Raw genomic sequence first — 24,686 nt, 5'->3', positions numbered from 1 at the left:
TCTTGTAAGTGTCTGGGCTTGCTTGGCCATTTGTTATGAAAAAATAAGGAAAGTGTGTCCAGCTAAGTTCAATTAGTATTTTGTTAGATGGGTATAAAAAAATCTTAGTTTACCGCAGCAGTTGTCGTGTGAAAGTATCGCTTTTGATTTTTCCTCTTTCCTACAACTTGTTTCACTTCTGTTTTCTGTTTTTATAACCATTTCTTACTATGTGTAAGTAAGTTGTTGTTTTTAGCATGGTGTTTGGTAGTGTTATTTCTTAGGATTACTGATAAACTATACTGTCGTGATTTGTATTTGTTATCTATTTTAATTTTAGTTAATGTCTGAATAGGTGTTTTATTAAGTTTTAGTTGTATTTAATTTGAGTTATTTTAATAGTTAAAATAAGTATTAAAATAAGTATTGTTTTATGTAACTGTAATGGATTACAGTTGCTAGATTTTTGTATCCTGATTACATAACGCCGTTACATGTATTCCGTTACTCCACAAGCCTGACTGTGCGCAAGGTTTATGCGCATAGTCCAAGTCTTCTTCTCCGCTTTATCGCTATGGTAGAATTACAGCGCCACATACTGGTCTGGCATTTATACTACACCGTTTTATGTCAGTTTCGTGTGTACGCAGATATTTCTTGAGACGAGGGGAATAAAAGATCGGATAGGGAAAGCTCTGGCTTCGTGTGGATGTAGCTTAATGCACACCATAGTCCATTAGACCTGCGTTTCTCAACTCCAATCCCGAGGACCCACCGGCACCTATGTTTTAGCCTGCCTCGTTAGTAAACACTTGATTCAGCTCATCAGATTCTTAGTGTGTTAGATGTGGAGACATCCAAAACATTCTGGTAGGTGAGTTCCAAGTACTGGAGATGAGAAACACTGCAGTAGACAATAACAGAATATGTATTATATTCAAATTGAGATAAAAAGCAGCTGTGGAACTCACATAAACTTGTTGTAATCTCAACCCCTTAGAGAGCTCACTTCACACCTCCAGTGGGATTCTGGGTGACATCTGAAGGACCAATCATGGCTATCTGGCTTTCAAATATGCTGTGATAGTGTTGTACCATGAGAATCATCCATGTTTCCAATCCCTCACACTGCCTCTTGTCAGGAGCTGCCTAGTGCTGTAAGCCAGGCTGACAGAAGGTGAGTTGGTATGTGGTCCTCAATAACACAATTTTACCTTAGCCAAAAGTACAGTAACCTGGCCAAACCTTTCCTTAAAACAGGTTTCTACTGTATGGATAAGTAGGAAACCAATCCTGGGATGTTAGGTGTGGTTTCCTTGAAATATTAATGGGTCCATAATGATAAATATCCTGCAGCTAAAAGCTTTCAAGAAGCAATCTTTCACCTCGGCCTGGGCATTTATCACAGCTGCACACCTATTTAGGTCCGAACAGAATACAATCAAGTCCATAATAGCTTTCTTCACTCATGTGCAGTCAAATTATTCATGGAGATTTTTCATTTATTGTAGTTCATTAACATGAAATTGGTGTCACGTGGCTCAGTTGATTATAAGCTGCATTGGGAGCACTGGAGGTCAAGAACTACAGAAGGCAATTCAAGTTTTGAAGGACCCTCTTGAACAGAAAAACATCCAAAGTACAAAAGCCACCAAAACAGAACAATGGACATCAAGGTCGATATGCATCTTGGTATATGAACATTTATTTTCAATATCAAAAAACACATAGCTCAGGCAACAACTGATTAAAAGATATTCAAGACTTCATAATTCAGATTCCTACTGTATATATAGTGGACTTGAGACTTACGATAAAGTATAAAATAATCTTTTTACATGAAATCAGCTTGAACACATAAACCTACATGAACAGATTGGTCAGAGACTGAAGGCTGAAACAATCAACAGCTATTGGCCGATGAATTATGAATAATGATCTACGGCAGAGTAATGATGGTTATTGACACTTGAACTTGTTTGGCCATTGCCCAGTGATTGGTCGACAAATCAAGGTGTGATCATTATGTGGTCAGACACAGCAACGGGCCATGGATTTCACAAGCAACGAGACAAACAAAAAATGAAGGGATGGATGCTAAAAAATACGGAAAAGAAAGGCTACAACCTCGTTTACAGGCAGTACTACGTACATTGTCTGCAGCAGGCTCTGTGGAACCGTGCAGCTAGTCTTGGATGGGAAGTTCCAGAACAATCCAGGCCCCATCTATCAGTACAAAACAAGATCCATTTGTAATTCAGCTATACACAATATTCGGTATTCAGATAACTCTCACAGTAAGTACGTTAAACTGGGCAAGATATTGAGGAAGCCCCCTCCGAGTTTAGCTTCTGTACACTTAAATGCAGACTTGTCCCAGGGCATGCTTCTTACGAGAAGTTTTATGAAAAGGTTCTAGGCAATTCACAAAATCCTCTAAAAATGACATTCTTTATATAAATATCAAGCCAGGAGTATCTATTAAAGTAAAGCTAACATGCAGTTTATTGAAGAATCTTTTTCCATGCTCAGTGAAGGAACAGTACAACAGTTCTAACAGGAAAGGCTTCCAGGAGGTATGGGTTTTGTATGAGTGAGACAGAAAAGTTTCCAAGGCGTCTGTTGCATTGTTATATAATGTAGAAATGGGGGCATCTCGTTGTTGTCTTGCAGGGAGATTTAGCAAAAAAAAATTAATCAGCCTTGCAGAAAGTTGCGTCAGTATTGCCAGATTTTTTACAAGGCTGAATGAAAAATATCCATTATTTTCAATTATATATTTTCAAAACCATGCCACATGTTATCATTCATCTTTACAGTTGTAATCATCCCACACATTAGTAATTGAAGTACCTTCTTGAATTTCCACAAACCAATGTATTTCAGCTGCACTCCATGTTGTCAATCACATGTGACAAAGGTGTGGCAGTTGCCTTTAGCTGTAGCATAAAACAGTTGTATTTTAAACTCAACATAAATATTTTCATCTTAAGGTACGTGCCAACAATATCATTAATCACCCCTTTAAACTGAAAGTGTCAAAGTTTATGATAAGTCAGTTTATCCACCCTGGAAAGTTCCACGGCCCTCCTGGCCTCCTATGCAAGCTGGCATCCAACCAGGTAAACTGGCGTCAGATATTCTGTGAAGTGTTATTGAGATTAGGAAAACAAAAACTCTGCTTATCTGTTATTACACAGACCTGAATACTTCTCAGCACCACGGCAAACAGCATTACTACAATGAACAGGAAAGGACACCTGTTAGTAGACTTACCCTGAATTTAAGGGGTGGTCTGGATGATGGACTGCAACTGGCTTGCTGTTTTTGGCAAAGCTTCCCTGCCTGACGCAGTTATTTTGTGGGGTTAATAAATTTAACCTGTCGACCTCCCTTTCACGCCAATGCAGAGGCTGGAACTATAAAGCGTAGCTTATGACACAAGCGCTGTAATACTCGTAGGAGGGACTCTAATGCTTCTCTTGAGATGGAGTCCCTCAAGGCCCTGTGTTGGGCACTTTTTGATCTGATTGTATCTTCATACAGTACACCTTGCACCGAAGCAACAAAGTATTTAACATGACCTAATAACAGATGTCTTAGAGGTCTCTTGAATGATCATTCTAAATTATGTCTAATTGCAAAAATGACCACAATAAGGAAAGAGATATTTCTTACCTCGCTGAAGGACTGTGTTCTGTTGTCGTCTTAAAGGATTCTGATGTGTTTAGCCTCTTTTTGTTTGCTCGTGAATGCCTTTTGGAGCGATGCTGTCTACCCAGTGAGGGCTATGCTGTGTGAATCTCTGTTCCACCCTCCCTCATTCGCTCACTCTTCCCCTCCCTTCTTTTGCTCTGTAATAAACAGAGAACACGTGTCCTCTTGGATGATGCAGCCTGAGCCATACCAACAGATGAGAGTGAGACAGAGGGAGGGAGAGAGCAAGAGCAATCACAGAGAGGGACAGAGAAGAGGCACACACAAGGAGAGGAGTGAAAGAATAGCAAAGGGCAGACAGGAAGGAAGGAGCCAAGGAGACGGAAAGGAGAAAGAAATAGTGAGACAGGGATATTGAGAAAAGCCTGGAGGCTTAGAATGAAAGGCTGTCCATTTAGACCACAATTGGCAGCTCTGTACAAACGATTCTTACACTTCAGGGAGAAAGCACAAATTTGGCAGCATGAGCTTTTATCAAGTCAGTTTTTACTATAAACTCTACACCCAAGATTATAAGTACATACTCATATACCCACCCAAACACTGCTATAACAAACCCACACATTTACTTATCACAGCATGAATCGAGGACACGCCCATGCATATGTTGGTACAGAGCAGTGTTTTCTTCTTCTTTGTACTCTTTAATATCAATTTGCACTTTTCCCTGAAGACTACTTCTAATGTTAGTCAAGGATTCTTACACCAAAAACAGCTGTAATTAGGCATATTGTTCACCCTCTCCCTAACTTGGAATTATTCAATTTTTGCTAGTATACCTTCTATAGCTAAACTGGCTCTATCCTGTTTGTGGACTTCAGCTCGGCCTTTAAAACTATCATTCCAAACCTCCTCCTGCTCAAACTAACTCAGCTCTCCGTCCCCACCTCCATCTGTCAGTGGATCAACAGCTTCCTGACAGACAGGCAGCAGCTAGTGAGGCTGGGAAAATACACATCCAGCACTCGTACGATCAGCACTGGAGCTCCTCAGGGCTGTGTTCTCTCCCCACTGCTCTTCTCCCTGTTCACCAACGACTGCACATCTAAAGACCCCTCTGTCAAGCTCCTCATCGGCCTCATTCAGGACGGTGACGAGTCTGCTTACAGACAGGAGGTTAAGGAGCTGGCTGTCTGGTGCAGTCTTAACAACATAGAGCTCAACACGCTTGAAATTGTGGAGATGATCGTGGACTTCAGGAGAAACCCCCCTGCTCTCCCCCCACTCACCATCATGAACAGCACTGTTACGATAGTGGAGTCATTCTGGATCCTGGGCACCACCATCTCCCAGGACCTGAAGTGGGACATTTATGTAGACTCCATTGTTAAAAAGGCCCAGCAGAGGTTGTACTTCCTTCACCAGCTGAGGACGTTCAACCTCCCACAGGAGCTGCTGAAACAGTTCTACGCCGCCATCATTGAATCCGTCCTCTGCACTTCAATAACGGTCTGGTTCAGCTCAGCTACCAAATCTGACCTCAGAAGACTACAGAGGGCAGTCTGGACTGGTACAACTCTCCCCACTCTCCAAGAACTGTACTCATCCAGAGTGAGCAAAAGGACTGGCAAACTGTCAAACTCCCTCTTTGAACTGTTGCCGTCTGATCGACGCTACAGAGCTCCGAGCACCAGAACGGCCAGGCACAGGAACAGTTTCTTCCCTTAGGCAATCCATCTCATGAACACCTGACAATAATTGTGGCACACGCACTATTTATACACTTATTTATCTAACACACATACTTAGTCTACATTATATTATTATTCTTTTTATTATCTGTGTTTTTTGTTCAGTCACTGTCATTCTGTTGCACTGTGGAAGCTTCTGTCACGAAAACAAATTCCTCGTATGTGTAAACATACCTGGCAATAAAAGCTCATTCTGATTCTGATTCTGACTCTGATTCTTAGTCTAAATGTACTGAGGCAGTCTAGGGTTCAAGGCTGGTTAACATGGTCCAGTTAGCCAGTCCTGTTGGTAGATACCGTAACTACAACAATAATAAAAAAAAAAAGAATGGTCATTCAGAATAAGCTGTATGCCTGACTACATATTTTTGATGCAAACAAATTAATAAATGTTTGGGATGGTAATATTAACAATGATGATGGTACTGATGGAGATGACATACAGTGTGCAAATTGCTTGTCATTTGCAAGATGCCAAGAGCCTTGAATCGCAGTAAATCAATATCCTAATTAACACATCCAAAGGATGGAAAATTTGCACCATGCCTTGTTTTCCCCTACAGTCTTACTGTCTTTAATATTCTTTAATGCTGTACCAAGAAAAATGTTACTGGCTATTCTGACTCCGTCAGTAGCTTCTGGCTGGAAATTGCCAGCAATTTTGAAATGGCTATAAAACTTTTCCCTGGCAATTCTGAGGGTCTTTTGCTGTTGGAAAGTCCATATAACCCACTATGGAGCCAGAATCAGGAATCTAAATAAACTTTTCTCATTATCTTGTTGGCGCAGTTGAAAAGTCATGGGGGGGAATGGGAGCACATGCCAACACACTAGTGTTCCTACTGTTCCTAAATTTTAACAATATAAAATCAAATGAAATATGATTTGGTGACTGAATCAACAATGACAGCTTCTGTCATTGTTTGAGAGAGATGTTAAAGCCAACCTACAGTATTTCAGCACACTTGTTGAGTTGACTGAATGAGAGATGTCACATATAATCAACTCATATTATTCTGCAGTCTGACATATTCTTTGCTGAAGGATGCTTTCTGCTCTTCAACTTAAAACTTGCTAATACACTAGTCAAACCAGTCCCAAATTATAATGTTTAGATTTATTAGGAATTATGGACTAGTTATCACCACATAAAGTCGTGGCCTAATGGTTAGAGTCAGACTTGTAATCCAAAGGTTCGAGTCTCCGGTCGGCAGGAATTGTAGGTGGGGGGAGTGAATGTCCAGCGCTCTCTCCACCCTCAATACCACGACTGAGGTGGCACCGAACCCCCAACTGCTCCCCGGGCGCTGCAGCATAAAATGGCTGCCCACTGCTCCGGGTGTGTGTTCACGGTGTGTGTGTGTGTGTGTTCACTGCTGTGTGTGTGTTCACTGCTGTGTGTGTGCACGTTGGATGGGTGAAATGCAGAGCACGAATTCCGAGTATGGGTCACCATACTTGGCTGAATGTCACTTCACTTCACATAATGTACACAGCAGTGTAGCATAGTATACATTCCTCCCTGCTTCATTGTTTGTTGCAAATTAAAGACAGTTACACATTCTTGGCTCACAATCTTGCAGGCTAATTGACCCTTATTTGCTTATATATTAGCTCTGCGATATAGAGAAATCAGGTCAGTCGCCTTTTTTGGAAAAGTCTAGAACAGGAGATGGACACTAGCCAGGTTTTAAGTGGTGAATTTGGAGAAACCTGGCAGCAGAGTAGACCACAGCTGATAGGCTAAGCACGTTTTGAATCCGTGTTTATCTGAGGTTTGGTTGTCTGTACCTGTGCCAATGTGACAACCTTAAAGTGCTCATTAGTTAGCAAGACATAACCAAGGCATGTGCTATCACAGAGGCAACACAGCCGGCTCGCTGCAATGTGGACAGTGTCAATATTGTACATCTTTGTCTGGAGTAGAATAAGGAGTGTTAGAGGGTGACATACAATAGAAGTTGACAGAATCCTCACTGGAACAAAGCTGAGTCGTCTTCTTTTTTTATTTTTTTTATCATTATTTGCTTGAAAATGGACAGGCAACAAATCCAGACAATGGTCATCACAATTGTCGTAGTTTTCACTTGCACACAGGGCTGCAAAATAAATGGAAATAAATTGAGATTATATGGTGTAGATTTCAGTATTACATTTAGGTCTACAATTGTTGAATCCAAATGTTCTATTTACAGCCTGTTTTTGCATTGATGATGGAGAATCAACTTTATTTTGAGTGTGATTTGAGTTTCTTTTTTAAGAACTGATACTTTCTGTGCCAGCAATCACCACATTGTTGTTGAACCCCATGAAGACTTGGGCCTCGGCACATGCTTGAATCCAGAACTGGAGTTTGTCTGAAACATAAAAATGCTTATTTTATTTGACATACTACATAACTGACAAAAAAGTAACGTGAGAAATGCACTTACTGTAAGGTTTAGGCCTTGTTCAAGGACACAACAGTGACAGTGCCCATTAAAAAATCACTGCCACAAGCTGTAGGTTGTTGCTATGCGGTTGCTAAGGTGTTTCAGCACATAAGTTGTCTCGGTACATGCTTAAGTACAAATTGGATTCTGTCTGAAACACAATGCTTCTTGTATGTGGTGATGTGCCACTCGAATGAAGAGAGAAAAAAACACTAGAGATGGACAGCTGAGCTATGACTCATCCCTCCATTATAGCAGGAATGAAGGAGAACAGGTCACTCGACTCGATATTTATGGATGTTTTTTTTCCCTCATCAGCCTGAACGCACTTGTCCGTCAAACTGGCTTCGCCTTACACTGATAGAGAGAATGAAATACAAGGTGAGGAGAGGGGTGGTGAGACAAAAAGACATAAAAACACAGGAGAAGACACCATTTATTGCTTATCCAACACTCGCTCAGCCTATTTATAAAAGACAGGTCACTCTGCAGTTAGCAATACTGCAAACAAAACAGACAAATGAGGCATTGCAAGTAGCTCAGAAAGGAAAGGGCAATGTCTTCCAACACCCTATCCATTCCGACATCAAACATCAGTAGAATTTCCACAATAGTTTTGTCCTAAAAGGCGAAGCCTAAACAAAAAACTGAAAAAATCTGATAAAGAACTCTTTGGGCATGTTGGACCACTCAGCTCGTATAAATTAAGGTGCACCATGCATGAATATTGCACCTGTAATGTTTACAAAAGATCTGATGAGTAATATTTTTGAAAATAAGGTCATTGTCAATAATAAGCTAGCAACAGCAAGTGGTACAAAAAAAAGCTATATTAAATCATCCATATGCCATTAACCTAAATACATTTGTGAAAAAAAAACAGAAGTCCACCACAGGTTCCACCATCAAACATATAAAAAAAAAAGGGGGGATAAAACACTGTTCTCAACCTCCCACCTGCTATAGTGCACAGGCTTGTTTGAGCCAGTGTTTCAGTGTGAATGCAAGCCCAGTCGGAGAGAGATTAGCCACATCTGAAGAGCAGCGCGGGGGCGTTAGCTTAGATACGGCTAATCCTGACACCTCTGTTTCTCTCTCCATCTCTCACTCTTTTGCCTCCGAGTCGTGTCTGTTCTTTTCAAACAAGAAGGTCTGAAAATCGGCTCGCTGGAACAGCTAAGGCGAGAAGCCAAAAGAAGCTCAAAGAGAGACATGGGAACACTAGTGGATACTTTTCCTCCAACTCTGTTAAAAAGAGATGCAACACTGTCAGCGGAGGACAGATGGGATATGAAATCATTTGCAGGATTCTCGCACAGTTAAAAACATGAATAATTCTGCAATGAATTAGAGCTCTATTGATTGTGGAGAGACGCCAGTGCATTTTAAAAATATGTTTTAACTTTTTGGGTTCACATCAGAATATTTTCAGTCTGTGTGTGCTATTGAAATGAAATGCAAACTTAATGCACAAAGAAATGTTCTAGCACACAGTCTACTCAAAATATGCAGCGCTGCGACAGAGACAGTGCTATAGATACATTGTGCTTGCATACAATCTCTGTGAAAGCCTTGGTTTGGTAATGAACTGTCGTTTTCTAACACTGCCCACTGGTCCACATCATAAAATATTATAGCCTAAGTGTCTGCACTTAAAGAAACCTCTTGCATGTACTGTAAATCAGTTAGCTATAAATGCCACTGTCATGGAATCTTAACAAAAAACTGAATATTAACAGGGTTATTTGGCAGTAGTTGGGTCAGTTCCATGTTCATGACTCTTAAGAGGAGTAGTACATCTATAGCTCAAGCCAGAAAAGCCACACTGTGAATCCAGGTCAAGAGTGATTCATTGAGCAATAACAAGAAATGGTAGTGTTCTAAGAGACCCAGCATGGGTCATGGTGAAACACTAGACACCATTCACTAGGAAGCTAAGGAACGGTAACCTAAGATTTTTAACTCTGTATGTAGTGAAGGGAATAATCTTTAATGATAGATACAATAACACTGAACTTAATTAATTACATTTATATAGCACTTTTCTGGGTACTCAAATCGCTTTACAGGGAAAGGGGAATCTCCTCAACCACCACCAATGTGCAGCATCCACCCATAGGTAGGGGTGCTATGTAGTTTCTAAGATGTTCAAATTGTTTTAGTGCTATGCCATTTCTAGTATGTTGAATGGGTTCTTAAAAGCCCAGGGGAAAATCTCGGGAAACTATCAAAGTACCTTGTTCAAGGGCACAACAGTCATGACTTTCACCTTTTGGAATTGAATCAACCTTCTGGCTGTAGACCTCAACCAATATGCAACACTATCCTAAAAAGAGAGAGAGAGAGAGAGAGAGAGAAAAATTTAATTTTCCCTTTTTCCAATATTAACATTTATTTTACTGTCTGAATATGTATGGTTATTCAATAAAGTCATTGCCCCATTTGTAATCAAGCCACCAAATTATGTAACTTAAAGAGAACTGTAGGGCAATGAGTGACTTTTCTTTAGGTTAGACCTTTCAAAAAGTCAATAAATCCCTCCTGCCCTACCCAACCCAACTCAACTGAGGCTGCAGAGAGATAACAAGGTCGATATGACCATCCCAGAGGGACATATCAATAACTTCCATTCCGAAATCACGGATGAGGTCCACATCAGCTGACCCACATTTTACACATGAACAAGCAGCTAGGACTCATAAACATGCTCATTAAAATGAAGAAGACTAAGACGTTTGAAATCTGATCCTGGAGAAAAGAGATTTCCCAATTCAAATATACATAAGATCTTAAGGATAGATGTTTGTTTTAAGAGAGGAGAGAGAGGGGCACCGAAGTGTGGAGACAAGCAGTGATTTGATTTGATTTGTCCATGTGTTGACTGATGCAAATAAGCCTTGCTCACACACACATAGTCACGAACAACCTGATGACGCATCCAAATGTCACCTCCAATATTCTAAATATAAGAGCTCATGGATTATCAGAAACCTGCACCCTTTATATGACAGCATAAATGCATTAAAGTTAAGTGTTTATGTTTCAGTCTGAACACCGGAAATAATCTTTATTAAAATGTTTTATTTATTGACATCCATTACGTGCAAACTCATAACACTCCAGGGTATGGAGAAAAAAAAAAAAAAAAAAAAATGAAACCTGTTCAGTCCTCTTTAGGATGAATAAATGGAAGAATCTGTAATTGCTTTATAAACAGCACCTCTCTGGGAAAAAGACATATTTGTAAAGATAAAGAATTGATGACCTTTATGAAGTTTCAAGGAAGAAACAGGGTGAAAATATAATAAATTCATTTATTGACCATATACCAAACTGAAATATAGTTCATACACAAAAATAGTACAGTAAAAAGCTCACAAGAAATTTTAATAACAAACATACATTTTCCCATTTTCTCACACACTCACAGGAAAGTCTTCTTAATCCTTCTTTGTAATCTTTTTGTCTTTCAAGCCTGCAGGTCTGTAATTTTCCTCTTTCTGTAGTTGATAACTAGACTAGAGGCAGTGAGGTGAGAGGACCGGCCCTTTTCCCACAGTTGGAAACTGTTTAGTCCACTCTGGCCTGCCTTAAACAAGCTCCTCTCTAAGCAGTCCAAGCGCTCCACCAGCGCTGATGTGTCTTCATTGTAAGCGTTCTGGGAAGAGTCCATGGTCCGGCGGAAACGACCAATGAAGGTCTGATAAGAGAGATAGGGAGAGTATATAGATTTTATGGAGGCATACTGTGTATAGGATGCAGAGAGAGTTCTCTAGTTTTATCACTTAAAACAAGCATTTAAGTCTGTTCAGCTGCAAAATAGAACTCCTAAATTTGAATAAAAACGGCAGTAGAAGTGATCAAAATAAGTAGACTATGACTAAAACTAAAAGACAAAAAAAACATTTTGTATTTGCAATTTTATAGACATAATAGAAGAATTTAGCCATGTTCTTGCTCAAAGTTCAAAGCCACCTGTTGTATTGTAATAATATACAGTACCAGCCATAATAACTATGCAGCAGACATTTAAAGCCCTAAATTATGCCCTGGCTTTTACCTGAACTTAACATAGATCTTAAATGGTGTTCACTGATTGAACACTACAGAACTGTATGTCCTATTCAACCTAGCATATCAGTCTGCCCAGCAACTGGTCAGTACTAGTAATGATTTTAAACGCACTGCTCCCTCTACTGGTTGAAGAACGAAACAGCAGATGGATTATTACACATCCCTCAGTTATTTAACTGACATGATTTCAGCATGTGAAGCAGTGAACCATAACACCAAGCTAGCTTTCCTCTAACCACCCATTACTAATAGGATAAGGTAATTGAAACATAACTCATCAAATCTTTTATGGTTAACATTTACATAATGGCTTTTTACAGCCATAATTGTGTATTGTGTGACTATACAGGTCCTTCTCAAACAATTAGCATATTGTGATAAAGTTCATTATTTTCTGTAATGTACTGATAAACATTAGACTTTCATATATTTTAGATTCATTACACACAACTGAAGTAGTTCAAGCCTTTTATTGTTTTAATATTGATGATTTTGGCATACAGCTCATGAAAACCCAAAATTCCTATCTCAAAAAATTAGCATATCATGAAAAGGTTCTCTAAACGAGCTATTAACCTAATCATCTGAATCAACTAATTGACTCTAAACACCTGCAAAAGATTCCTGAGGCTTTTAAAAACTCCCAGCCTGGTTCATTACTCAAAACCGCAATCATGGGTAAGACTGCCGACCTGACTGCTGTCCAGAAGGCCATAATTGACACCCTCAAGCAAGAGGGTAAGACACAGAAAGAAATTTCTGAACGAATAGGCTGTTCCCAGAGTGCTGTATCAAGGCACCTCAGTGGGAAGTCTGTGGGAAGGAAAAAGTGTGGCAGAAAACGCAGCACAACGAGAAGAGGTGACCGGACCCTGAGGAAGATTGTGGAGAAGGACCGATTCCAGACCTTGGGGGACCTGCGGAAGCAGTGGACTGAGTCTGGAGTAGAAACATCCAGAGCCACCGTGTACAGGCGTGTGCAGGAAATGGGCTACAGGTGCCGCATTCCCCAGGTCAAGCCACTTTTGAACCAGAAACAGCGGCAGAAGCGCCTGACCTGGGCTACAGAGAAGCAGCACTGGACTGTTGCTCAGTGGTCCAAAGTACTTTTTTCGGATGAAAGCAAATTTTGCATGTCATTCGGAAATCAAGGTGCCAGAGTCTGGAGGAAGACTGGGGAGAGGGAAATGCCAAAATGCCTGAAGTCCAGTGTCAAGTACCCACAGTCAGTGATGCTGGTGTTGGTCCACTGTGTTTTATCAAGGGCAGGGTCAATGCAGCTAGCTATCAGGAGATTTTGGAGCACTTCATGCTTCCATCTGCTGAAAAGCTTTATGGAGATGATTTCATTTTTCAGCACGACCTGGCACCTGCTCACAGTGCCAAAACCACTGGTAAATGGTTTACTGACCATGGTATTACTGTGCTCAATTGGCCTGCCAACTCTCCTGACCTGAACCCCATAGAGAATCTGTGGGATATTGTGAAGAGAAAGTTGAGAGACGCAAGACCCAACACTCTGGATGAGCTTAAGGCCGCTATCGAAGCATCCTGGGCCTCCATAACACCTCAGCAGTGCCACAGGCTGATTGCCTCCATGCCACGCCGCATTGAAGCAGTCATTTCTGCAAAAGGATTCCCGACCAAGTATTGAGTGCATAACTGAACATAATTATTTGAAGGTTGACTTTTTTTTGTATTAAAAACACTTTTCTTTTATTGGTCGGATGAAATATGCTAATTTTTTGAGATAGGAATTTTGGGTTTTCATGAGCTGTATGCCAAAATCATCAATATTAAAACAATAAAAGGCTTGAACTACTTCAGTTGTGTGTAATGAATCTAAAATATATGAAAGTCTAATGTTTATCAGTACATTACAGAAAATAATGAACTTTATCACAATATGCTAATTTTTTGAGAAGGACCGTATATATATATATATATAGACATGCTCACCTGGAGGATGCTATTAGCAATCTCTGGGTTTTCTGGGCTGTCAAAATGTAGCATCTGGGAGCCTAAACCATAGTAATACGGTCCCATTTTGTGCAAGTCTACAACAGTGGGATCTGCCCCAAACACTGTTCTCCAACCCTCACGATACACCTTTGGCAGCTCCATGGACAGCACTCGCCTCTTCCTTTCATACAGGCCCTTGGCCAGCCACAGTGGCATCTCCATCTTTGTGCCCTGAAACATAAAAACACAAGAATAAATCAATCACATACAAAACACATGTGCCAAAAGACAGTTTCTCATATTAAGTTAACATTAAACCACCATACAAATATGTCGTGATCAGGGACTTATATTTAGGGTTGCAAAAAGGTGGAACATTTCCAGTAAATTTCAGAAACTTTCCAGGATTTTTGGAATCTTCTGGAGATTTTTGGAAATGCCTACTTATATTTAATGAGTATGCAAAGAACTTTCTATCCATGCATCTCAGTCCAACAAACAACAACACCAAACTGACTTTTTCAGATCCAATATTAGTTTTAACAATATAATTTCTGTCATAAATATTTCCACAGTGCCGTTTGTATTTGTAACATTCTGTGGTGAAGATGATAGTTATGGAAATCAACATTTGGCTAATAAAACAACTCGTCCTTTTATGTTGTTAAGGCTAACTTCGTAGCATTTTATGCACATTAAACAGACACAACTTATGCACAACTTGAGGAATTTACAGCTTGGTTGCAAATGGTATCTTTCATACTATTCACTTGCACTGTTGTCTCACCTGTAAAAGAGTACAATAACTTTTGTTAAAACCTTGGTGATGCAAAATTGTTGATCGTGTAGGAAATTATACTATAATTGAGAACATCTATGAAAAAAAAATCATAACTTTGAAACGGTTGTAGGATTTATGGAGATTGAAGATTAGGATTTAGCATCTGATAGCAACAATAACATTTGAACAGCCTAGCAGTTCAATACCTTTTAACTCATTGTACACAAAAGTACTCCAAAAGGTATTATAACAGTTTTAAAACCAACATTAATGATAACGTGTTCGAGTACCTCTGGTATGTCGCGTGTCTCGCTGGATTTCTCAAGGAACCCGAGTCGCGGGAGCGCGCTCTCAGTCCTGCACGGCACGCGCTCGTGAGAAAGTATAATATCATCGAGAGAAAAGAAATTCTCCTCCATTCCGATCCCCGGGGGAACTGGCGTGTAGGATTGTGAATCCATCTTTATTTTTTAAGAGTGAACTCTAAATGAGCAAACAAAACTAATAGACAGTAAAAATAAAGAGGAGCATGTAAAAGCAACAGCACTGTAAGCAGCATTTGGCGCGCAACTTCAAATGAGAAGCAATAGAGCGTCGAGCAAGAGGAGCATCTAAACAGGCGCGAGCAGTCGATAACAGAGCGATGAAGACATCCTCTTTGATTTACAGTACACTTATACTTTAAAACACGCTAATGAGAAAAAATTAGGTTAGTAAATAAAAAAGTACTTATTTTATTAGAACATATGTTAAAATCGTTTTAATCAGCAACGTTCTTTTAAAAAAAACAATACAAAAATAAGGAAAAAGTATTTTAATTAAGATATTATTTAAGATAATTAATACTACTTTATGCATTGTGTTTGTGCAGATAAAATTTATTTATACTGATCAATAAATCTGTCGTATGCATTTATCACGTTGGCCATCAGATGTCACTATTTCTTTAATTTACCCACGAAACTTTAATTGCAGCGATTACTTCTGTCTGACAAAACTGGAAATCATTACAAGAATAGTCTCATCTAAACATAACAATAGTTTGCCAGTGGCCTGTCATTAAACAAACTTACAATATAAACATCTTATTAGTATGTTGTAAATTCAAAAGTTGTTTACAACACAATATAAGCAAACACTTTTAAAAACTTTTGAAACTTTTAAGTTCTTGCAACTGCAAGTCAGTTTCTGCTTTTCATCTTCATGCAAATGCCATTATGTACTCAAATACACTGATTTACAGCATAAATATATGAAAAATAAGTTCATGAAGAGGCGATACCAGGTCACTGTCTTCTTTTAAAGAGAAAAGACAGTATTGCAGTTATAAAGGTCAGTCAAATTTACAGAACAGACTCTACTCTGTTTTATTTCATCTCTTTAGGGACATAAATTATGGTTTTATTTAGGCTATTGTGCACATATCCTAAGATTACCCATAAATTATATTCTCAAAATAGTCCTCAGTGTGACATTGCTCAATGCCCTGAACACATTATACTTTGACTAAAATATTGTTGTATTATGAGATAGGCAGGCAGTGGGAAATAATATAATAATCATGTACTTTATGTTAATTTTAAAAAGCCTCAGGGGAACCAAATGTAATAATTTATATCACTGTCTACGGTTGTTATGGTCCTGGTTACAAGATCATGTCTCTAAAAGATCTAAGTATAGGTTTTATGCAATGCACACTATGATATTAGTGATGTGGTCTATACATAATTTATGAATGCAGAAATATTAATAAGCATAATATATTGATTTACTGCAAGCGATGAGAAGAAATGCAGAGATAGATGCTTTGTCTTACTGAAAGTTTATTTGATTGTATTGCTTATTATTTGATTGTAAATTGCATTTATCTATCAGCATGCTTTATATTTGTGTGCGTGTTTCTTCCAACTTTCTTACTATTTTACTTTTTCCTGTTTATTATTGTGTGTGAATGAATGATTTGTCAGCACCCTAGAACAATTATGCCATTGAAGTACTTTGCAACTGCAAACTGACAGAGGATATTATGCACATTTCAGTTTGTGATCTTTAAACTAAACTGTTTCAAATGATTGCATGGCTTGCTCACCAAATACACTCGCATTTTTGGCCCCATTATGGAGATGAAAGACTATCATTTTGAATTGTTGCAAATGAAAACATGAGGAGTAGGCTACCAAAATTAAATCATGTCTGCCGCCTCTGTGTTAACTTCGTTATGGCAACGTTACTGGGTCACATCTGTCCTCCTTTAACACCACATCACCAAGAGGCTGTTGAAGGCGAGACGCTGTCTGCGTAAAAAAGAAAGAAAGAAGGGACACTTCTTAATAATTGATTGCTTGGGCTAAATATTGTAAATCCATGCTCGCGTTTACAGCACATCTCGCCAGTGTTAATCCGCGTATGCGCAGTAACCACCTCTATTGTCTCCCAGCAGCAGCGGCAGCGGCACACGCTGAACCCATCTCCAGGCAGACGGAGGGAGGACGAGCGGACCTCTGGACGCATACACTGGACGGGTATCATGGCTGGTGTATTTTGAGTTAGTCCTCTCTGAATAAGAGAGAGCTTTTGCATTCAAAGTACTGCGGATGTGTTGTTGCGCCTGGTGATTTTGGGCAGGCTGTCCTGTCAGTTGCTTATAAGCGGAGAACGTGTTGCGTTTTTGCTCGCGCGAACGGCTTTATTATCACCCCCTTGTTCCCTAAGGTGCTTATTGAGACTTTAGGTCCATGATTCGACCAGGAAAATGGGCTGTTGCGTCTGCGAGACACAGCTTTTTTAGTCAGACTTGATCGCTTGTTTGAAGGAGGCTCGAGAAGCGCCGCAGGGGCGATCCGTGACACCGTTTCCGCGACACCCCCACCCGTTTTTAGCGGATACTTTTGGATGGGGGGCAAACAGAGCACGGCGGGGCGGCCCCGGGGAGCTTTTCCCGGTGTCTCGACAGATGACAGCGCGGTGCCACCCTCGGCCCACTTCGGACACTACCGGCCAGGGGGCACGATGGGACTGCGCAGCCGCTCGGTGAGCTCCGTGGCGGGGATGGGCATAGATCACAGCGCCACGGTGCCCTTCGGGTTTTACACCCCCAGAGGAACAGACTCGGACAGAGCCGGAGGGGGGTCTGGCTCGGATCCCGCTCATAACGGGAATGGATACCAAGAAACGGGCGGCGGGCACCACACGGACGGTGTGCTTTACCTGGGACCCCGGGCGTCGTTGGCAGACACGTTGCCCCTGCACATCGCGCCCCGATGGTTTAGCGCCCATAGCGGTAAGTGATAACTCAAACTCCGCATAAACAGGGCGCAGTGGCACAAAGCTACATCGATGCCACCGCATGTAACACAGAATATCACTCGAGGGCACGCTGCTGCTCCAGTTTTCGCGCCGGCGGGAGACCCGTCTGACCAACGGCGGGAATCGACGTTAATAAGCCAGGTTGCTATGATTACAAAGGGAGGGGGACTCAATGGTTATCATCCGCTTAGCTCGAACCACAATATGTCTCTGTGACTGGGTTTTAGTGGTAGGGATTTTGTTTCATTACAGTGACTCGAATCTTTTGAATCGCTTCACTCAAAAGATTTGTTTGCTGGTTTGTTTAGCGACTTTTTCTGCAGGTTGCATCGTTGTTTGTGCGAGCAATCACTGAATCAGTTATCACTGAATACATTAATTTTTATCTCCATTTTGTCAACTCCAAAAGAGTTGCATTAAGTACATTAATTTATTTAAAATTGTATTTTAAGTCAACATATTCATAGATCATCTACACCTTTCTCTTGAGAGATCGATATTAACTCGCTTGACAAACTAAGCGAACAACAGTCAGTTTATCAGCGTAAATAAACATAATAGATGCCCAGTCTATCTTTCACGACTCCTTCTTGAGTTCATTCACATTGAAATGTCTCATTGTTTGTTGTTTGGAGTCTTGTTTAGTGCTTCCTACAGTAGTTTCAACCAATAAAATGATCCATCACAACCAGTACTCGAAAGCTACATATTCATGCAGTCCTCTAAGTCAGTCCATTGCCTCTAGGAAGAGACAGAAGTATGAGTCAGCACATGGAAGTGAACAATTCACGACTGAAACAACACTAACTAGGCTTCTCAAGGCCTGAGCCGCAGCTCTCCGATGTCTTCCAGCCTCAGTCTCTTGGTGCTCGTTAAGCAAGCCCCAAATGTTGCCTCCAGAGGAAACATGCCAGATGTAAACAATTTGACTCCATTTTCCCTTAAAGGTTATTTCACTGACACCAAGGTTTCCCTCATTTTCAGGGAATGTAGCTCATGTTAACAGGTGAGGCGTTCAGCCTTGAATGTCATGGTGTGTGATTTGGCTTCTAAACAGTGATCACCCACAGGTTGCCAGGTTGCTACTGTGAGTTAATGAATGTCACCGTGAACACAAGAGAGGTCAGGTGCCTTCCTGAAGGGTGGGGCTCAGGGATCATGAGGGGAAATGGTTCTTGGAAAAGTACTGCCTGTTCCCCTGTGTTTGAAAGTAAGACTTAGTAAATAGGTATATTCTCATGTCAAACACTAAATGAAATGGGAATGACTCATCTGAAACACTGACTTAAACATACCCACTCATATCAGCCCAGTTTATCTATAATTTAAAGCTGCATAAATGTGAATACATTTACTCTGCTATTTTATTTTCCTCTTTTGAAGGAGGGGGAAGTCGTGGCCTAATGGTTAGAGAGTCGGACTCGTAATCCAAAGGTTGCAAGTTTGAGTCTCTGGCTGGCAGGGATTGTAGGTGGGGGGAGTGAATGTCCAGCGCTCTCTCCACCCTCAATACCACGACTGAGGTGCCCTTGAGCAAGACACCGAACCCCCAACTGCTCCCCGGGCGCCGCAGCATAAATGGCTGCCCACTGCTCCGGGTGTGTGTTCATGCTGTGTGTATGTTCACTGCTGTGTGTGTGCACTTTGGATGGGTTAAATGCAGAGCACGAATTCCGTCACTTTCACTTTTTGCACTTTCACTTAAAGAGATAGTAATCTTTTACTCACCCTCATGTTGTTCCAAACCTATGTATTTCTTTCGTCTGTAGAACACAAAAGCACAAAAAAATATTAGGGTTTTCTGTTCATACAGTGTCAAAAAAAAAGCATTTTTCAAAATATATTATTTTGTGTTCCACAGAAGAAAATAAGTCATACTGTAAGTACATATTGTACTGTAACAATTGTTAAAAACAGATTTGTTAAAAAACATTAATTCATTCTTGTTTTTTTTTTACTCTATTTTGTAATAAAATGGTCCTTCACAACCAGTATGCTCAAAAGGTACATATTTATTCTATATCAGTCCTTTAAGACGGTAATCTGTTGGTTTGAGCATCCTAACTACAAGCAGAAACATTAGCTCAACCAATCTGTTTGGCTAGTGGCAGATGGAGGGAGTGTTCAGGAAACCTGTTTGACACTCGTTATTTTTGCAATTCGTTTCAGCCAGTGGCACAGAAAGCTCACCTTTAATAATCCACTTCACATTTATGGTTTACAGTTTTGTTGTTGGACTATTTCAGGAAATAACTTGAAAAAACTGTATAGGTTTGATAAGCTTATATTATCTGGAGAGCTATCAGCCCCCTACAGGCTCTACAAGGCACGAATGAGCCTGGATTCAATCAGTGTCTTACAAGTAAATTCTGTTTATTCTCACAAGGCAAACAGAAGTTTTGTTTACACGAGTGGCTGGCCTTCTTGCAACACATTATAGAGAACTTTAAGCCTACCTGCTTTATTCATTTATCTCCTGTGTCAAACTTCATGATATTTACAGTAACTGCATTACCATTGACCATCTTTGGTGAGGTGGAGTCAGCTTTCTTTCTTTCTTTCTATTCATTACATTTTCATTTGCAATTCTATATTGTCATGTAGGCTGCATTCAAGTGAATGGATTACCAAAAAATTAACAAATATATAGGGAAGGGACTGAGTTCAATCCACTGGTTGTTGATTGGATGGAGCCAGATCTTAATGTGAGCATGCAATAGATTGTAAGAAAGGGGTGATGATATTTATGCAGACTAAATTATTAGTACTTTTTCTTTTAAATAGATTTTGGTTAGGGTTTGATTCTGACTTTAAATGGAAAATAGATCAAATCAGTGAAACAAACAATATGTATCTGAAAAAGAAAGTTTCTGAATGGTTTTAATGCATTCTGGGTGGTAGCTACCCTTACAAAATATACTAGAAATATACTGAAAAAAAATATAATGCAATATATTAAATACATTTCTAAATTTCGGAAACTAGTGCTTACATTTTTAAATATACTTCATGGTCCACAATACACAATATGTTCATGGTCCATATATAACCATATATTGATACATATAAAAACACTTTGATTGTATTAGTGCAATAGATGAAAACTTTACTGACAAAAAGGTAAAAATGTAGGATTTTTGGACAATTGGATGTCTTGTTAAAGTCATGGCAACATGGTTGGTTGGTGAAAAATGAGATTTGCCATTTACAACTTAATTGACTGAATACTTTATGTAAAGAAAAATACATGGATATATATCACAATAGATATTTTCCTCATAACGGAGTACATATTTTGTACATACATGTTGGCATATAAATATGAATATATGTATGTTCAAATATATTTACACACACATGTACATCTATATATTATGAAGGATATTACTGAATATAAAATTACATATTACGATATAGGCCTATAAATATATTGTCACATATTTCAATATATTAAATGCAGCAATTCCTTAAGTATTGTTCAGTATATTGTATATTAACACATTATATTATTCAGTATTTTTCAATATGCAATAAGTAATTGAATATATTGATTGTTAATATATAGGAAAATATATTTTATATAGGTTGTTGCTATGTTCTAAATGGTTGCTAATGTGTTCTGGGTGGTTGTTAATGCATTGCTAGGATGTTATTATGTCATTTGATATTCTGATCCTATGATACATGATTTTTTATTGCCTGCCAGGAGAATATAATTTCTTAGAAAAGTAGCACTCCTCTCCTCAACAAGCCGCACTACTTGAGATGTCATTCATGTTTGTAACACAAACGTGTGGGATGAGTTATGGGCTGGAAAATAAGTATGAGCAATCGTAGTAGTAATGTTTTTTCTTAGCAAGCACCACTAATCATCAATAATTGCCTTTATTTAAAGAGTAAGCACTGGTGATTTAAAGTTGACTCATTGAGTTGTTTTTTGAGAGGAAGTTGTTCTGAATAATTGTAGGCTCGTTGTGTGAGTAGCAGTGTTTAATTTCCAATTAGAAAGTGGTATTTCTTGCTGATCTTTTTGTCGAAATGATGAATTCCATTATGTGCTGTCATGGCAGTCTTCACATACTGTAGCTAGTTTGCTTATTTCAAAGCTGGTCCATCCATGTTAAAGCTGTAGCGTTTGTGTTGAAGGCTGGTCAACTCACCTGTTTGCTGCACACAAGCAGATTAAAAGCAACAGAAATCGCTCTGCTAAAAGTGCTCTGTTTAATCATTATTGCTCACCCATTAGAAAACTGAGTAATCATTCACTTGGCCTTCTCTGCTGCATGATTGCCGCTTTTAAAGCAGCCCTCATATCACAATGGAAGACTTTAAGATTACATTTTAAGTCAGCATCAACATTTTGCATTATTACAACCGAAACAGAGTGTTACGTTGCTGGTTTAGTGGCAAGTCTTTTAGGAATGTTGGGATTGTGGAACATCTGTGCTGATCTGTCTGGCAGCAGGATTCAAGAAATATAGGTCACTCTCTCAAATTATTTCTGCTTTTCTTTGCCTCACTGGTCTCTCTCTCTCTCTCTCTCTCTCTCTCTCTCTCTCTCTCTTAGCTCAGGGTGTAATACACTTATGCAAAGACACAGCTGTACATACACATGCGCAGCATCTTACTGACACAAAAGGAAGACACAGAGTCCCAAAAACAAAATCAGACACGCACGTATGCACAGATATACAGGATGTGTTCCAATCGCCTGGTAGTGCCTCTGAAGTTGACTTCACGGGATATTCAGTCGTGCTGAGAGAAAAAATGTGAGGGTCGAGTTAAAATGAGGGGTTTTGAGTAAATCATTTTGTACCATATATAAATACTGAATGTCGTAATGTAAATAAACTTTTTTTAATTGAATTTGTTATGTGATTTGAAAAAAAAGTTTGCTAGATTTAGAGGGTCTAAATTTAGGAGGTTTCTAAATTATTAATAACTTCTGAATTTATTTATATATATATATATATATATATATATATATATATAATATATATATAATTTGGCATACCCACTATATATATTGGGTATGTCAAATTATTGTTTTATGTATTGTATATATAAGAAATATAAAAAATTATATTGAATATTGTAATGTAAATAAATTATATAGGACGTTAATTGTTATGTAATCAAATTACATACAAAAATGAATTGTCAATTTTATATAAATATCTATATATGTATACAGTATTTATTTATCTATCTATCTGTCTATCTTAAACTGACAGTTCATTTTACATAGGGAAATATATTGAATATGTTCATGTAAATAAACTATATTCATTTTTATTTTATTTTTAAATTTGATGAGAAACAATTTGAGGGTTTAAATTGAGGTGTTTGTGGTATGCCAAATTATTGTATTCCATATGTTGATATAAAATAATGGGAAATATTATATTGAATATGCTAATGCTAAAGAAATTATAATTTTGCGTAATTTAAAAAAAATATTAAATTACAATTGTTATAATACTTTTTATTTTTATATGTATATGAAGTTTGATATTAAGCATATGATATTAAGTGTATATGAAGTTTATTTGCAAAAACAGATACAATTTCCAAAATGATGCTTTTTATTATTTTATCATGTTTTTATTGTGCTAGTTAGCTGTATATTTTTAGTAAATTTTTAACCTAATGAAAATAACCCAAATGCAGTTTGATTGAGATTAGTTGGAATGCACAATGAAAAAACAAGATTTTTGAAAATTGTAAAAAAAAAAAAAAAAAAAAGTATATATATATATATATATATATCTGGCATCATACTCAGCCCCTTTTCTGCTGAAGTGTTTACTCAAGTTTGATGACATTGAACTTCTACACATATCCCCTTCTCAGTGCACAGGGAGCAGTGCACACTGCGTAGGGCCCCTGTGAATCGTAAGGCAGCTACACACCGCAGCGGAGTTGAAGGAGGTCGGCTGTTGCTGTGACAACCCTGTCGCTTGCTACCGCTGTTTTCAGGCTGCAGTCTTACATGCGGCCTCAACAAGCCTGCCACCCCCACAACACTCACACACTCATTTCACCGAGACCCAGAGGGAGGGAGAGCGAGCGCGAGAAACAGAGAGACATTTCTCCCCGTCCCATCACGCACACTTCCTGCATGTAGCGGCTCCTGTGAATGACTGCTGCCAGAGCTCCTTCAATGAAGGAGAAGGCGCTAGTGCAAACAACCGGCCAATTAGAAGGCCGTGACAACAGTTTCCATGGAGCGGCAACCAAACCTTGCCATTATACAGTGGAGACCAGCTAAAGATAAACCTGTGACAAGCACAAGGGCGGCTCGTGTCGCCCCAGGGACTTTTTGCAGTGTAGTTTTTCGCCATTGTGTGCTCACTTCCATGTCTTTTGAGACCTTACACATTGTTACGTGATCGTTCGCACGCTAGCGATGAGAAAAATATACCCCCGTCTTTTCTCTCAAGGGCCAAAACAACATCCTGTAATCAGGAAGTTTACAGAGGAAAACAGTATGTCTGCATCTATAACCACACACACACACACACACACACTCTCCATGTCATTACCTCCCTCTCGTTCTGTTGTTGCCATGGAAACAGCTGTTCTTTTCCCACTGAAGGTAATAAGTTGAAACTAGTTGAGAGTTCGTTCTGTCATGTGAACACGTTACGCCCATGTATGGGCATCCTGGTCGTTCCATTCAGGAGCGTCGGAGGCTGTGATTCAGATGGCCCTCCGATGGCCGCCGCTGATATCGAGACACAA

At 39.3% G+C, this 24,686-nt stretch overlaps 3 protein-coding genes across 11 annotated transcripts in view; 1 reads left to right on the top strand and 2 right to left on the bottom strand.

Annotated features, from left to right (window-relative positions):
- Positions 1-3,900, bottom strand: part of LOC306866346 (protein NDRG4-like) — a 32,754-nt gene extending 28,854 nt beyond the window's left edge. For 2 of the 8 annotated variants that reach the window (XM_079411484.1, XM_079411487.1), the window contains exons 1-3: positions 3,658-3,814; positions 2,833-2,918; positions 2,132-2,205 (exon numbers count right to left, since the gene is read on the bottom strand). In XM_079411484.1, coding sequence (XP_079267610.1) covers positions 2,132-2,205 — 74 coding nt within the window. In that variant the 5' untranslated portion in view covers positions 2,833-2,918; positions 3,658-3,814. Of the gene's footprint in view, positions 1-2,131; positions 2,206-2,832; positions 2,919-3,255; positions 3,399-3,657 lie in introns of those variants that run through there. The other 6 variants (XM_079411488.1, XM_079411486.1, XM_079411489.1 and 3 more) reach the window with 6 other exon arrangements.
- A 6,981-nt stretch (positions 3,901-10,881) lies between these two features.
- Positions 10,882-15,224, bottom strand: LOC306866860 (DNA replication complex GINS protein PSF3-like). The gene is made up of 3 exons (XM_079412258.1): positions 14,927-15,224; positions 13,853-14,086; positions 10,882-11,519 (listed from the first exon to the last, which is right to left on the bottom strand). The coding sequence occupies exons 1-3, from the start codon at positions 15,095-15,097 to the stop codon at positions 11,289-11,291; spliced, it is 636 nt and encodes a 211-aa protein (XP_079268384.1). The 5' UTR covers positions 15,098-15,224; the 3' UTR covers positions 10,882-11,288.
- Positions 15,225-16,865: 1,641 nt separating this feature from the next.
- LOC306866911 (E3 ubiquitin-protein ligase znrf1) overlaps positions 16,866-24,686 on the top strand; it is a 35,801-nt gene continuing 27,980 nt past the window's right edge. The window contains exon 1 of one of the 2 annotated variants that reach the window (XM_079412341.1): positions 16,866-17,916. In XM_079412341.1, coding sequence (XP_079268467.1) covers positions 17,529-17,916 — 388 coding nt within the window. In that variant the 5' untranslated portion in view covers positions 16,866-17,528. The remainder of the gene's footprint in view (positions 17,917-24,686) is intronic. The other variant, XM_079412342.1, reaches the window with a different exon arrangement.

The sequence above is a fragment of the Barbus barbus genome (genome assembly GCF_936440315.1).
Source record: "Barbus barbus genome assembly, chromosome: 48".
Taxonomy (NCBI): Eukaryota; Metazoa; Chordata; class Actinopteri; order Cypriniformes; family Cyprinidae; genus Barbus; species Barbus barbus.
Note: the sequence above shows the minus strand (reverse complement) of the source record. Positions and strands in the feature narration are given on the sequence as shown.

What these genes read in the sequence shown, in the direction of transcription:
- LOC306866860 (XM_079412258.1), bottom strand. Translation starts at nt 15,097, where the DNA reads ATGGATTCACAATCCTACACGCCAGTTCCCCCGGGGATCGGAATGGAG. An exon ending in AGACACGCGACATACCAGAG is followed by an intron (nt 14,087 to 14,926) that starts GTACTCGAACAC and finishes TTTATGTTTCAG; the next exon opens with GGCACAAAGATGGAGATGCC. An exon ending in TTGCTAATAGCATCCTCCAG is followed by an intron (nt 11,520 to 13,852) that starts GTGAGCATGTCT and finishes CTCTCTTATCAG; the next exon opens with ACCTTCATTGGTCGTTTCCG.